General features: G+C 41.6%; 1 protein-coding gene and 1 pseudogene across 1 annotated transcript in view; one reads left to right on the forward strand and one right to left on the reverse strand.

Moving 5' to 3' along the window:
• The window catches only part of PIK3AP1 (phosphoinositide-3-kinase adaptor protein 1), a 115,190-nt gene that overhangs the window by 52,964 nt on the left and 47,421 nt on the right, over positions 1–14,805 (reverse strand). Inside the window, exons 3-4 of the mRNA XM_061162274.1 lie at positions 4,626–4,765; positions 1,392–1,536 (exon numbers count right to left, since the gene is read on the reverse strand). Coding sequence (XP_061018257.1) covers positions 1,392–1,536; positions 4,626–4,765 — 285 coding nt within the window. The remainder of the gene's footprint in view (positions 1–1,391; positions 1,537–4,625; positions 4,766–14,805) is intronic.
• Positions 7,840–8,235, forward strand: LOC133070723 (large ribosomal subunit protein eL31-like; annotated as a pseudogene).

Below are 14,805 nucleotides of genomic sequence, written 5' to 3' on the forward strand. Positions count from 1 at the left end.
CGGGGGAGATGCTGGCCAGTGGTCACCAGAGGCAGGGGGGATGCTGGCGGTGGGACTCTGCACTTCACCCATCACACCAGTAGAACTGATTCACTTGCTGTGCTGCCGTCATTACTGTGCGCTCTCCCTGAGGGTTCTCTCTTCTACACCACAGGAAGGGGTTTTGAGGGGGAAAGAAAAAATTAAAAATACACCAACCACAAAGATTCGATTCACAAAAGAGGAAATGTGACAAGTAGAGAACATGGAAAAATACTTAACCTCGCTAGTAATCAAAGAAAGGCAAATTAAAACCATGGACTACTTTTTAGAAACATATTAAATTAGCAAAAATATTCAAAGTGACAAGGCCTAGTGTTGGTGATGAGATAGCAGATAAACTTGACAGTAGTAATATCCCATAAAGCAACTAAGCATCATCTTTCAGGACCCTTAAAAACGCCCAATGTTTTAGGAATTCCATCTCGAGGACACTAACCTGCATGCATAAAGAGGCTCAATACATCATCACTTAAAATAACAAGAAGACAATAAGAAATAAAAAATGACATAAATAGGCAATAATGAGGAAATGAAAATTAAAAGATATTTCTATTCAGCTGAGTGTTATATAGCTTTAAAAATTATGGTTTTAAGATATAGGTCCAATTCAAGGGGCTAGTTTTATAAATTATGGTACATCTACACATTGGATTACCTTGCAACCATTAAGCATCATTTTGTCAAAAGAATATTTATTAACATGGGAAAATATTCACAGTGTATTTTCAGGTAATGATAGTCGGTTGCAAGACAAAGTTATGTACACAGATGTGGGAAAATACAGAAACCAGTGATTTCCTTTGGGGGCATATGGGTAATTTTCCACCTACTTTCTTTTCTGGTTACTGTATTCTCCAAGTTTTCTATATTGAGCACACATTACTTTTGTAATAGAAAAAAAAATTATAAAATTGAGAGTTTCAAAGTCCATGTAATAGTACAGTGGTAAAAGGATGGAGACAGGATAAATTAAGATTACATAAAGAAAATCAGAATATAAGGTAATAGATACTATTGGAACAAATATGTTTTTAAAAATTAGGAACAAAGGCAAAGAAGACCTAGTGACAGGGTGTCAGATGACTTTATCCCTACTTCTCCTATTTTTCTCTAATTTAAAAAAAATGTTAATACATTAACTTTGTAAACATTGTAATATATCCATTTCCTCCCCATCACACATGTATGCTTCTACAACTTCTTTTTCCTTTCAAGAGAATATAACAACCAACCCAAATCTTGGTTGTCACTTTTCTCAATGACTGATAAAGACAGCTGTCAACAAGGTAAAGAAAGAAGGGGCCTCTTCACACGAGGCCTAATTTCTGGAGGTCAATGGGGCTACTTACTGGGAGCTTTCACGGAAACAGTGTACTCATTCTCCAGCTTGGCTTCCACCCTTATCGAGGGAGAATCCTCACGAGAAAATTCGGCTTCTGTTGTCACCTTCTCATCCAACTTACATCTCACGATGACGTAGACAGTGGTTTCTGCCTGGAATGGGAGACCAGTCATTGTTCCTTCTCCCTGGTTTTTGGAGCCCCAGCTCTCCCCAGTGAAGCTGCTCCAGAGCAGGGTGGGGTCTACAGTCCAGTGTCAGGCAGTGACTGCTGGCCACAGGTCCCAAAAGACCAGTTACAAAGCCCAAGAGTGAACATTTATAACCCTTAATAGCAATTTGATCATCTTATGTCTGTCAAACCCAATAATAATTTTAAAACCTGGGGCTGGTATTTTATATGTCTGTTCATTTACTTTTTTATAGCATTTCTTTTTTGTTGTATTATAAAAGTATTGGTCTATGGCAGAATTGGAAACTTGAAAGAACAACATTTTTAAAAAGTTCTTCACCACAGATAGTTTGAGAAGCAGTATTCTAGACCAGGGTCTTTTCCAATGAGTCGGTTCTTCGCATCAGGTGGCCAAAGTATTGGAGTTTCAGCTTCAGCATCAGTCCTTCCAAAGAATATTCAGGACTGATTTCCTTTAGGATGGACTGCTTGGATCTCCCTGCAGTCCAAGGGACTCTCAAGAGTCTTCTCCAACACCACAGTTCAAAAGCATCAGTGTTTCAGCACTCAGCTTTCTTTATAGTCCAATTCTCACATCCATACACAACTACTGGAAAAGACCCTGATGCTGGGAAAGATTGAAGGTGGGAGGAGAAGGGGATGACAGAGGATGAGATGGTTGGATGGCATCACCGACGTGATGGACATGCGTTTGAGCAACCTCTGGGAGTTGGTGATGGACAGGGAAGCCTGGGGTGCTGCAGTCCATGGGGTGGCAAAGACTCAGACATGACTGAGCAACTGAACTGAACTGATTCTAGATCAGCTTTGGTACCCAAACTGAGGCCAAGGGACCAGCAGCATTGGTATCTGTGGAAGCTTGTTAGAAACAAGCCCAGCCTGGACCCACCAGACACCACATCGGAGTCTGCATTTTACCAAGACCCCTGGGTGAGTCAGCCTTACAGAGCAAGAGGCACTGATTTACAGAAGGCTTCTTGAGTTTTGGAATTTATGCTCTTCTCAGAGGGACAAAAATAACTGATTGGAGGATTAATTTCCCCAAGGCATTGAGCAACCTGAGTGCAGTTTTATATTGTTTTGAGATCTCTTGTCAAACCTGCCAAATGGAATTATCTATTTTACTGTGATGGTTATGCTGGTTAAGTTCTTAAGACATTGAACTAGAAAGGACACACTGTCCAAAAAGCAGGGGAAAAGGAGAAATTTCTGGCCATAGCTAATCCCCAGAAATTCATTGTAAAATTCTGCTATCAAGCCTTTAGAGTAGGCCTTTGTGATGAGGGCCACTCTTGATTCCAGAGCAGCTGGGAGGGGGGCTGTGGTCCTGGCTCACAGAGGCTGGCTAAGGGTAAATGTGAGTGTGTTTGTGGTGGACCTGTCTCCCACTGTGGGTCCAGCCCTGTCCAACCTGCTCCTTCTCCCAAGGAGGGCGGGGAGCCAGTGAAAATGAGTGTGTCTCCCCCTTGACAGTCATGACCCAACTCCAGCCCAGCTGCCCCAGGATCCAAAGACCTGGAGCAGGCAGCAGAGAGAATCCTGGGTCAGTGGGAGCCAGCACAGGAGAAGGAGCCAAAGCCTGGAAAACCAGGGAGGTATGGGTGGGGTATTATTCTTCAGTTCCAAACCCTTCTCAGTCTCCAGCCTGATGTCAGGATGAGAGGGGCGTGGGGAAGGCAGGAAAGAGTATAGGGAGACTAGAAACTGCATGCCCACCACAAAGCCTGGCTGGTCAGGAAAAGGAGTGAAGTGGGTACAAAAAAAAGGGACTGATGAGAACCAGGGATGCATCTAATGGCCCAGCTGCTCATCACAGACCTGGTTATTACCAGATTCTGATCCAAAGGAAGCTGGAAACAGATTTTCATGCCTAATTTTTAAAACACTGAGCAGCTCAAACCAAACACATCTATGAGTTCAATCCAGTCTGAAGAAGCAGCTTGCAACCCCCATGGAGGGCGTCCTTGCCCAACACCTTGAGGTCTCAGGATGCACAGAAAGCCACTCACAAGTGCAGAGAAGCTAAGACTTCCCATTTCCATGGCCCTTCCGCCCTCTTGCCTCCAGGAGCCCACAGTGGCAAACCTAGCACAGGCTTCTACCCACAAGAAAGCATTTCACTGCTCTGAACCAAATACTACACATTTTTCATCAGAAAAGGAAAGATAATGAAAAACTATCAATACTGTGGTAGTATTCAAATGACAGTGGCTCATCAGTTGGTTATCACATTCAAATCATCTCTTAAAGTGGGTCCTACCCGTGAAAATGTTAGTCATGTTATGCTCAGGCATTACGGAGAAGGCAATGGCAACCCACTCCAGTACTCTTGCCTGGAAAATCCCATGGACGGAGGAGCCTGGTAGGCTGCAGTCCATGGGGTCGCGAAGAGTCAGACATGACTGAGCGACTTCACTTTCACTTTTCACTTTCATGCACTGGAGAAGGAAATGGCAACCCACTCCAGTGTTCTTGCCTGGAGAATCCCAGGGACGGGGGAGCCTGGTGGGCTGCCATCTTTAGGGTCGCACAGAGTCAGACACTACTGAAGCAATTTAGCAGCAGCAGCTCAGGCATTAAGCTTCTTCCTTTTGCAAATGATACTGGCCAGCAAGTTTCAGCCATTACGCTTTGAGGCACTTTGGGGCCATACAAGGAGCCAGCTAACAGAGAAGCAAGCTGTCAATATGCCCAGCACTGGGCTGGAAGGACCAGACCCAGGCCTCTAACTCCAGTGTTGGCATATAGTGTATTGTAATGTTCATGTCTGCTGGCCTTCAACACATTCTAAGTTTTTGTCTCATGAACTTAATGTCTTGAATTGATGACACATATATTCCTGGGCTCTTTTCCCTTTGACTTAAAGGAGTGAGGCATGTCCAGGGCCCAGGCCCTGGGAGTCCCAGGGTGGCTAATGTATATGGAAGCCCTACAAGAAAGCTGGGATTACACAAAGGTGTGACAGGAGAATACCGCTCCCTTGACTACATCCACTGAGAAGCCCCGAAGTCCGTGATCCAACATCCACCCACCAGCCCCAGAGGTGCCTACCCCACAGCGGATGCGCTCCGGCTGCACCACCATCAGGTTCCCAGGCGGAGTCTCCGGCGGCGGCAGGCTCTGCTGCTTTGAGTAGGGAAGGAACTTCTCGTCCTCAGTCTCGGTGTCAGTGACTGAGTCGCAGCCAGAATCTACGGCAGAGAACACAGCTGAATGGAAAGAAAGGGAAGCGGAGCTGGGCATGTCCCACCCCCATTAAAACCCCAAACGTTACCAAATAGGAAATGGCTCCGAATGTCAAACAAATACAAGCTGAAGGGAGTGACTCAGGAAATCATGAAAGAGGAAAAAGTCAACCCCATGGAGGCCACGAGGATAGGGTGACGGCAGGAAGATGATGGTGGAGAGAAAGGCCAAGACGTCTGGGGCAGGCTGCTGTCTGGGGCTGGCAGGCCTGGCCGCAAACAACAGACTTCTGCAGGCTTCACCTCTGGACTTCTTGCAGGGCTGGCTTTGGTGACTGTGGAAAGAGGCCCCTTCTCCTCAAAGGGAGGGGTGTCAAGACTAGGCTGTCCACTTAAAGGCCATCTTTTGAACATCAGATAAAACCTGTGCTTTCCAGGAAGTCATTATTCCTCAAGGTCATGGCTAGCCAGCCTACTCCCCCCAGGGCAATGGTAAAAGGCAATCACTTTCAACAAACCTTAGAGAGTCACTGGCTCCCAAATCAGTACCACAGCCAACACCCTTGCCATGGGAAGACTGGAGCGTGCTCGGATTTGGAGCAGGTGAGCAGGGGTGTGCAGACAGAGCATGCCATGGAGTGAGATGATGCTGAGATGGGGGTACTTGCAACCTACCAGAGCTCTAAAGCAGGGACTTTTAACCGGGGCTCAACAACTGATAGGGTGCCTGTGTGCAAGATTCTCTGTGTGTCTGTGTGTGTGCATGTGTGTGTGTATTTGCCTAAACTTCCCTGGAGATAGTCCAGAGCTTCATCAGATCCTCAAAGAGGAACAAAATGGTTAAGAACAGCTGCAAGGAACAGGAAAGTCCATCTAGTCCCTTCCTCAGGCTTGTTCTTCTCCATTTCTAAACCACCGACAGAGTCAGCCAACTGTGCCAGGTGTTGCAAGAACACGAGCGTGAACCAAACACCCATCCCGCCTTCAGAGAGCCCATCTTTTAGAAAGGCTGGAGAGAGGTTAATTTGGCTGATTCCGGCAGGCTGGCCTCCCATAGAAGGAGTGACATACGTCCTGGGAGAAAGCTGGGGTGGCAGATCAGGCAGATATGTCCCCAAAGAAAGCTGTAACACAGGCTTGCTCTCAAGATCCCAGGTCATGCCAGGGGAGGGCTGTGCTCCCACCACCATGAAGGCTGAGGTGCCAGAGCAGGTGTGGGGAACCAATCCACCTTGTCCTAGGGCTGTAACTGTGAGCCAAGGGTCTCCAGAACCTGCCCAGGCCAGGGGAGGGCCCAAGGTCTCCCAGATATGCAAGTGAAAAGCTCCATAGCCTTGGGCAGGGGTCTTGTCCTGGAGCCTGACATGTGTTCTGACAGATGTCTACACACAGGTCCAGAGTGTGATGGACAGCCAGGCAGGTACCGATTTCATCCAAGACGCACCAGTCCAGAAGGCGGGGCTGAGTGCAGCCTGGTCTCTGACCTTGTTAGCACAATGGGAATCCAGGCAGAAGTTAGTGCTGAGCCCCGAGGAGACAGATACTGTTTCTCACTCTGCGCCAGAGTCACAATCTCCTCTATCTCTCCTTTCCTTTCAGGCCTACTGACCCCTCTCACTCAGGGCTAATGACCAGTGCTCCTCGACCCCTGCACACAGGCTAAGTGCAGTAGTCTCCCCATCTCCGTGCCATCCAAGCCAAATTAAGGGAAGGCTGACATTTTCTCCACTGGATCTGCCCTTCTCCACAACATTTTCTCCTTGAAAGTGAAAAGTGAAAGTTGCTCAGTTCTGTCCTACTCTTTGCAACCCCATGAACTATACGATCCATGGAATTCTTGAGGCCAGAGTACTGGAGTGGGTAGCCTTTCCCTTCTCCACGGGATCTTCCCAACCCAGAGATCAAATATGGGTCCCCTGCATTGCGGACAGATTCTTTACCAGCTGAGCCACAAGGGAAGTGCAAGAATACTGGTGTGGGTAGCCTATCCCTGCTCCAGCGGATCTTCCTGACCCAGAAATTGAACTGGGGTCTCCTGCATTGCAGGCAGATTCTTTACCAACTGAACTATGAGGGAAGCCCTTCTGCTTGACTGGTCACTATTAAAATGGCCAGGGCCCATCCCCATGAACAGAACTACACATGCTACCCAGGCACACTCCCACCCACCACGGGAACTTGTGAAAGAAAGAGCCAAAAAATCAGGGACAATTAATATTCTTCCTGTTAATAACTATGTAACACCACATCAAGCTTTAGTTCTGTATCATTCATTGCCTAAACATGTCAGTTTTTCATTTCTATGGTTCTTCCTGGATGAGAAAAGAACTTCATTGACTTACAACATTCATCAGTCACTTAAAACTGCAAGAAACTCCCTGGAACTACTTATGGATCTAGAATTGTTTAGATACTATCCTGAGTGGGTAGAACTTTTGCCAGCTACCTATTCTAATTTATTGTACAGATATAATTGCCTTAGGATAGACTCACAGTACCGGTCTATTGCTTCAAAAAAGAAAATCTCTTCATTTCTCCCAAATTGCTGACCCAGTTAGTTGGCTGGCCAAAGAATTAAAGCTCTAATAAATACAATCAAGAAAAGAAAAGAGAAATAGAAATAAGCCAAACAAGAAAGAGATGATAACAACAAATATGGAGAAAATTTTAGAAATATACTGATGTGAAAACTTGTTGCTAATAGTTTTTTTTTTAATTTCAATACAATTTTTACAGAAAATATATAAACTATCAAAACTGTTTCAAAGTAAGTAGAAAATCTGACTAAAACAATAATCACAAATTTTTCTGACTTTCAAATAAAATGTAAAGTACAGGTCACACACCCTTCCTGTGCTGAATTTTAAATTGTAGTTGCCACAGTGTTTCCTATCTAGAAAAATTCCATTTATATAGGTTTTCTGTCTTCTACTAAAGTTTACAAAAACAATAAAAGATAAGTCTTATTTTATATTAAATGTATAAAAAAATTTAACAGAGCAATTAAATACAATAGACTACTCCCAAACCAAGTTTCATCCTCACAGAAACTTAGCATGTGACAATCCCTTGCACTCTCTTTCCAGCCCCACCCCTGCAGGATGGCTCCCACAAAGAAGGGTGGCGAGAAGAAGGGCCGACCTGCCATCAACAGAGTGACCAAAGAATACACTATCAGTGTTCACAAGCTCATCCTTGGAGTGGGTTTCAAGAAGTGTGCCCCTCGGGCACTCAGAGAAATCTAGAAATTTGCCACGAAGGAGATGGGAACCCTAAGTGTGCACGTTGACATAAGGCTCAACAGCCCTGTCTGGGCCAAAGGAATAAGGAATGTCCCATACCCTAGTTGTGTGCACTTGTCAGAAAACATTCACCAAACGAACCACACATTGGTTACCTATGTGCCTGTCACAACTTTCAAAAATCTCCAGTTAATGTGGATGAAAATTAACTGCTGATTGTCCAAAAGTTACTGAACCACCAAAAAAATAAAAAACAAAAACACCTCAATATGTAATAAAGAAAGCACTAAAAATCAGTACAGAATAAAGAAAATGTTTGGTGAAAAGGATGACTCAGCAGGCAGTGCTGAAAAAATTTAGCTATGTGGGATGGACATAGAGAGACAGAGAGACTGTTTAGAATCTTAATTCTCATACACTCCGAAAGAAAATTTAGATGGATTACAGATGGAAATGAACAATAAAACAAATTTTAAAAGATAAAAGTATATCAAAACGTGGGTGAAAATTTTATCTTTGTTTTGAGAAAAGATTTGTTTATCTTAAAAACAATTGAAGAAATACAAATGAAACAAGCAATAGCATTGATGACATTAATTTAAAACTTAGGTAAACAAATTTAATTAAAAATAAAATTGTAATGCTTTAGCAGCATTAGTCATAATAGTCAAAGGTGGAAACAACCCAATTACCCATTCTTTGATGAATGGATTGACAAATTATTCACCACAAAAAAGATGCTAATACATGTTACAACATAGATGAATGTTGAAAACATTATGCTGAGTGAAAGAAGCCAGCCACAAAAGATCACACATTACATGATTTCAAACATACGATATGTCTAGAATCATCACATCCATAGAAACAGAAAATAGACTAGTAATTGCTTAGGGCTGGGGATTCTTGGGAAGGGGTGGGGAGGTTGGGAGATAACAGCTAAGAGGTATGAAGTTTCTTTTTGAGGTGATGAAAATATTTTAGAATTTATCATAGTGACAGTTGAACTGGTCTGTGAAGATACAAAAAAGATCATAGAATTGTATATTCTAAATGGGTAAATTGTTTGCTATGTGAATTATATATCAATAAAGCTGTTACCAGAAATTCAATGGCAAACCACAAACTGGTTGAAAATTTGAAATAAATAGGCCAAGGGGACAATCTCCTTAATATATGAAGAGATCATAGAAATCTCTTTAAAGATACCCAAAGCCAAATAAGTAGATGATTCACAAAGGAAGAAACAAAACTTACCTCCCCATCCAGAAAAATTAAATCATTCATTATCACTAATCATCATGGAAATGCAAATAAAAATAATATACTGCTATTTCACCTTTTTCCAATTAAGAAATATTTGAAGGTGAGGTAGGACAGGTACTCTTACTGGTTGCTGAAGAAAGTAAAAACTGGCACACTCTTTCTGGAAAGCCATGTGACTGAGATAGCAAGTCTTTACAATGTTCGTGTCCTTGGCCACACAACTCTACTTCTAGAAATCTCTCTTAAGGTAAGGAAATAAATGTTCAAAATGTAGACAAAGATAATGAACCAAGATGTCTGCTAAATCATTCTCTGCATCTCTGAGAAACAAAGAACAACCCGATAAAAGAATATTAAAAGTATATTTCACTTTAAATATTATTTTATGTAAAAGTTTATGAAATGTTAAGCAAAAAAAAAAAAAAAAACAGAATATAAAGTCATATATCTCAGAGTATAAGATACCAGTTATATAAAGGAAAATGCATTTTAAAACATCAGAAGAGGACTTCCCCAGTGGTACAGTGGGTGGGAATCTGCCTGCCATTGCAGGGGACGCAGATTCAATCCCTGGTCCAGGAAGATTGCTCCTCCATCCATGGGATTTTCCAGGCAAGAGTACTGGTGTAGGTTGCCATTTCCTTCTCCAGGGGATCTTCCCGACCCAGGGAATGAACCGGGTTTTCCCACATTGTAGGCAGACGCTTTTTACTGCCTGAGCCACCAGGGAAGCCCTTCAACTGGGATGGTGTGCCCCAACTACTGAATCTGGCTGCAACGACTCAAGCCTGCATGTTATAGAGCCTATGCCCTGCAGCGGGAGAAGCCACTGCAATGAGAAGCCCTCACACTGCAACTAGAGAGTAGCCTCTTCTCTCTGCAACTAGAGAAAGCTCTCACATGGCAACGAAGACACAGCGCAACCAAACATTGAAAAAGAAAAAAAAAAGTCAGAAGAAAAAAACAAGTGTGGATACTGTGGCTGATTCGTGCCAATGTATGGCAAAAACCACCACAATATTGCAAAGTAATTAGCTTCCAATTAAAATAAATTAATTAAATTTTTTTTATAAAGAAAATGTGTGCAGTGGTCTGGGGTTGAATACACACACACACAGACACACAGACACACAGACACACAACTTTGACTGCAGAATTGGGTGTATGAGACAGATGAGTCTGGAAGGTAGTTTGGGATCTCAAATGGGTGACCTGGAAAGCTATTTGAAACTGCTTTGCCTGCCTTTTGTAGGCAGTGGGAAGCAATAGAATCCCAGAAGAAGAGCAGAGAGAAGACAGAAAAAGTATTTTTCTAATAGTGAAAAAAATTCCAAATTCCATGAAAACTATAAATTCACAGTTCCAGGAAGCTCAAAATAACTCAAATAAATATAAAGAGCAAAAATAGAATCATACCAAAGCACATCATGATCAAGTTAGTTAATCCTAGTGGTTAAGGGGAAATTCATAAAAACAACCAGAAAGAAAGACATAAAGGAACAAAGATAAGAATGATAGTAGATGTCTGGCCAGAAGTTATTAAAGGTAGAAAACAATAGGACTGAAAAATAGATCAAACTAGAATTCTATACTCAAAAAATATCCTTCAAAAAATGAAGGATATTTGTCTTTTTAAATAGACTGACTAAAGTTGAGAGAATTCATGACCAGCAGATCTATACCACAAAGCATTAATGAAAGTCTTTCAGGCAGTAGAAAATTGATACTAGATAGAAATTTGGATTGTACAAAAAGAATAAAGAAGCTTATGGAAGTTATTTTTTCTCATTTTTAATCTCTTTAAAAGACTATATAAAGCGAAAACAAACAATGTACTGTTTATAACAGAGATGTATGATGTATGACAACAGTAGCCCAAAGGACAGAAGGGAAGAAATGAAAATATACTGTTATAATTTTCTTACACTACATGTAAAGTAATAATATTTGATGTAGACTGTATTTTTTTCTTTTTAAGAAATTTAAATTATGGAAGTATGGTAACACATTTATAGGAGACTTGAAAAATGCAGAACAAAGTTACATATAGTTCTATATATTACAGTTTTTTAAGTAAATTAAGATTTTTAGTTGGAGTTTCAATATCAAACTCTCAAAAATCAATAGGATGGACAGAAAAGTAGAAGGATATATAGACTTGAAAAGCACTATGAACTAATTCAACATAATTAAGATTTATACAATTTTCACACAACAGCAGGATACAAAGTCTATTCAAGTTCTCATAGACTGTAAACCAGGAGAACTGGAACATATCCAGGGACATAAAACAAAGTGCAAAAATTTCATGGTCTAAAGGTATTGATATCATACAAAGTCTGTTCTCTTATCACTGTGGAATTACGTTAGAAATCAATATCAACAGGTGTTTGAAAATAACCCATATATTTTCAAGTGCAGTGTGACATTTACCAAGATCTTTGACTTAGCCACTGAAAGCCACAGTAAGGTTAGAAGATTGAAAAACACAGAATCATTGCAGAGAAGAAAGCATTTAAATGAGAAATTGATATCAAAATGAGAAATGAATATCTAAGATGCTTAAAAAAAACCATGTATTTGGAAATTAAATATCCATGAAATAGACTACGTTAAATTAAAGATGCATATAGGCATAAAAAAAAAGAAAATGTGTGGATAAACTGTGCATGACCCTTCCCTCCATCTTTTCTACCTTCCAACCATTCATACATTTTCATATTCTCCACAGTGAGAAAGCACTTTGATAATGGGGAGAGGTGAAGATGGGCAGAGAGAAGTAGCAGCTAAGTCTTTTGACTAATCACTTCACCAGTTTGGCATCATTTATGGTGAGATTGGTCCTAATAGTAGAGCATGTTGCAGATATTCTCCAGTGTTCAGGTCGGCCCTAGAAACAGCTCCTTCCAGTAGGTCTATTCATTTAGTCACCTGAAATGAATGAGCTACTGGAGGCTAATTCGTTTCAAGAAGTCAGGCAGGATGCCATTCACTCTGCAGGGCAGTGAATTCCAGTTGAGCATCACTTTCATTTCTTCAGCCACATCAGTCTCTTCCCAGCCCACTGTGCACTGGGTCACACTGGGTCAGGGTCCAACCACTTCAGCAGATTCAGAGTTTCCTTTGAAGGAAATACCAACCCAGACAAAAGCACCATCAAAATCCACCTGAAAGAATGAGATGGCACCAAAGTTTCCCACTTACACATGTAAATTCCTCTCACTCCCTCCCCACATTGACGATAATACTATCCTTACTGTCCTGAAACTCAAATAAATAAATGTTTGAGTGAAAACAAAACACTGAAAACCCCAAGGATCCTCCCCAGTTAAAATATTATCAAAACACCAATAGTATCCTTGTTCAATCGCTAAGTCATATCTGACTCTTTGCGACCCCATGGACTGCAGCATGCCAGGCTTCCCTGTCCTTCACTGTCTCCTGGAGTTTATGAACTTCAACATTTTGGGAATCAGTGAACTAAAATGGGTAGGAATGGGCAAATTTAATTCAGATGACCTTTGTATCTACTACTGTGGGCAAGAACCCCTTAGAAGAAAATGGACTAGCCCTTATAGTCAACAAGAGTCTGAATTGCAGTACTTTGATGCAGTCTCAAAAATGACAGAATGATCTCTGTTCACTTCCAAGGCAAATCATTCAACACACAGTAATCCAAGTCTACGCCCCAACCACTAATGCCAAAGAAGCTGAAGATGAACAGTTCTATGAAGACCTACAAGACCTTCCAGAACTAACACCAAAAATAGTATCCTTATTGCTTTAAAATTTAACAATATTCCTCTCAGCTTTTATGAGGCCTGGAGAAACTGTGGAAAAATTATAGAAAAAGACTTTGTATATCTAGCTTATCTATTAAGGACCCATGTGGCAAAACACTCCTTGAATTCAGTGTCAGAAAGTCTGTCTCTCCAGAGAACTTGCCTGCTTTCTCTCATCAGCACAAGCTAACATGGTGTGTTTCGTTTTCTGCCCTTGCTGCCAGGTAACTCAGTTTCCATTCTGGTTCTTAACCACTGTTAACACTTTCATCCAGGTCTTCCTCTTGCCATTTCTCTTTTTTATATTGTGTTTAACTTTGGAGTTTGCTTCAAACATTTTGGGGATCTAGGTAGGGTGTGAGTCAATGTTTCTCAAACCTGGTATCTGCCAAAAGTCCTCAGATACAGTCCTTACGAGAATTAGTGCTTGGGCTTTTCATTTAGATGACGGTGCCTTTAAAATGTAATGCAAAGACATTCCAGATTATCCAGGTGACCATATTATAAATGGTTCCCTGGTGGTCCAGTGGCTAAGACTCTGCATTCCCAATGCAGAGGACTCCCTCGTCAGGGAACTGGGTCCCACATGCCACAACTAAAGATCCTGCGTGCCACAATGAAGATCAAAGATCCCACATGCCACAACTAAGACCTGGTACAAGCAATAAACAAATATTAAAATAATAGTAACAATTGGGCCCAGCCACAGGATTGTGGTGTTCATGTGTCCATGCGTGTGTGTGTGTGTGTGTGTCTGTGTGTGTGTAATCATTTTGCCGCTAGGTCATGCTAAGCTGACTGTCAGGGACTAATCAGGAAAGAAGACAGGGGGCAGGATGACACATACATGAGGCATTTGTGTCAAGTGAACACAAGAAGGTTTCTCCACACACCACTTCACATTGAGTAATGTGGTGGGAGATAAGTCCCCCAATAATACAGGGGAGTTGTACAAGGCCCTTTGACAGAATCAGCAAGCACCAGAGCCTCATGTCACGTTCATGATGCTGTTTCAGAAAATGACCATGATCTATGACAAAAAAAAAAAAATATGCCCTGTATTTATTTCACACATGTACTGTGTAAATCTGGTTCATTTGTTTTGCTTTTGGAGTTGGGAAAGAACAATAAGCATTAGGAGTTGAATATGTTTATACATATTTGAACAACATCAAAATAACTTATCACACTGAAGGTTCATAATTTTTTTCCTTTATAAGGAAGTCTAAATAGTTATTTAACATTATTTGAGTCTAAAGAAACTATTAATTTTAAATGAATTGAGTATGTGTGTGTATTTGGATCTGGGGCTTTCCTGGTGGTTCAGATGGTAAAGAATCTGCCTGCAATGCAGGAGACTGGGTTTCGAACCCTGGGTCAGGAAGATCGTCTAGAGAAGGGAATAGCTAGCTCCCCACTCCAGTATTCTTGCCTGGAGAATTCCAGAGACAGAGGAGCCTGTCAGGCTACCGTTCAAAGGGTCGCGAAGAGTTGGACATGACTGAGCAACTAACTTTCACTTTCACTTTATGTACTTGGAATCACACCAAGCCACCTGGACAAGCTCATACTAGGTAAGAAGGCTGGTGACTATTACTAATATTGATAACAATAAAAGTTACCATTTACTCAATATTTTAATAAGAGGGCTGGGTGACAGACTCAATATTACTAACAATGATAACAATAAAAGTTATCATTCATTGAATGTTGTGGTGACTGCCTTACTAGACAATCTCATTTAATTCTTACGTCC

Source organism: Dama dama, chromosome 15 (assembly GCF_033118175.1).
Source record: "Dama dama isolate Ldn47 chromosome 15, ASM3311817v1, whole genome shotgun sequence".
Classification (NCBI taxonomy): domain Eukaryota; kingdom Metazoa; phylum Chordata; class Mammalia; order Artiodactyla; family Cervidae; genus Dama; species Dama dama.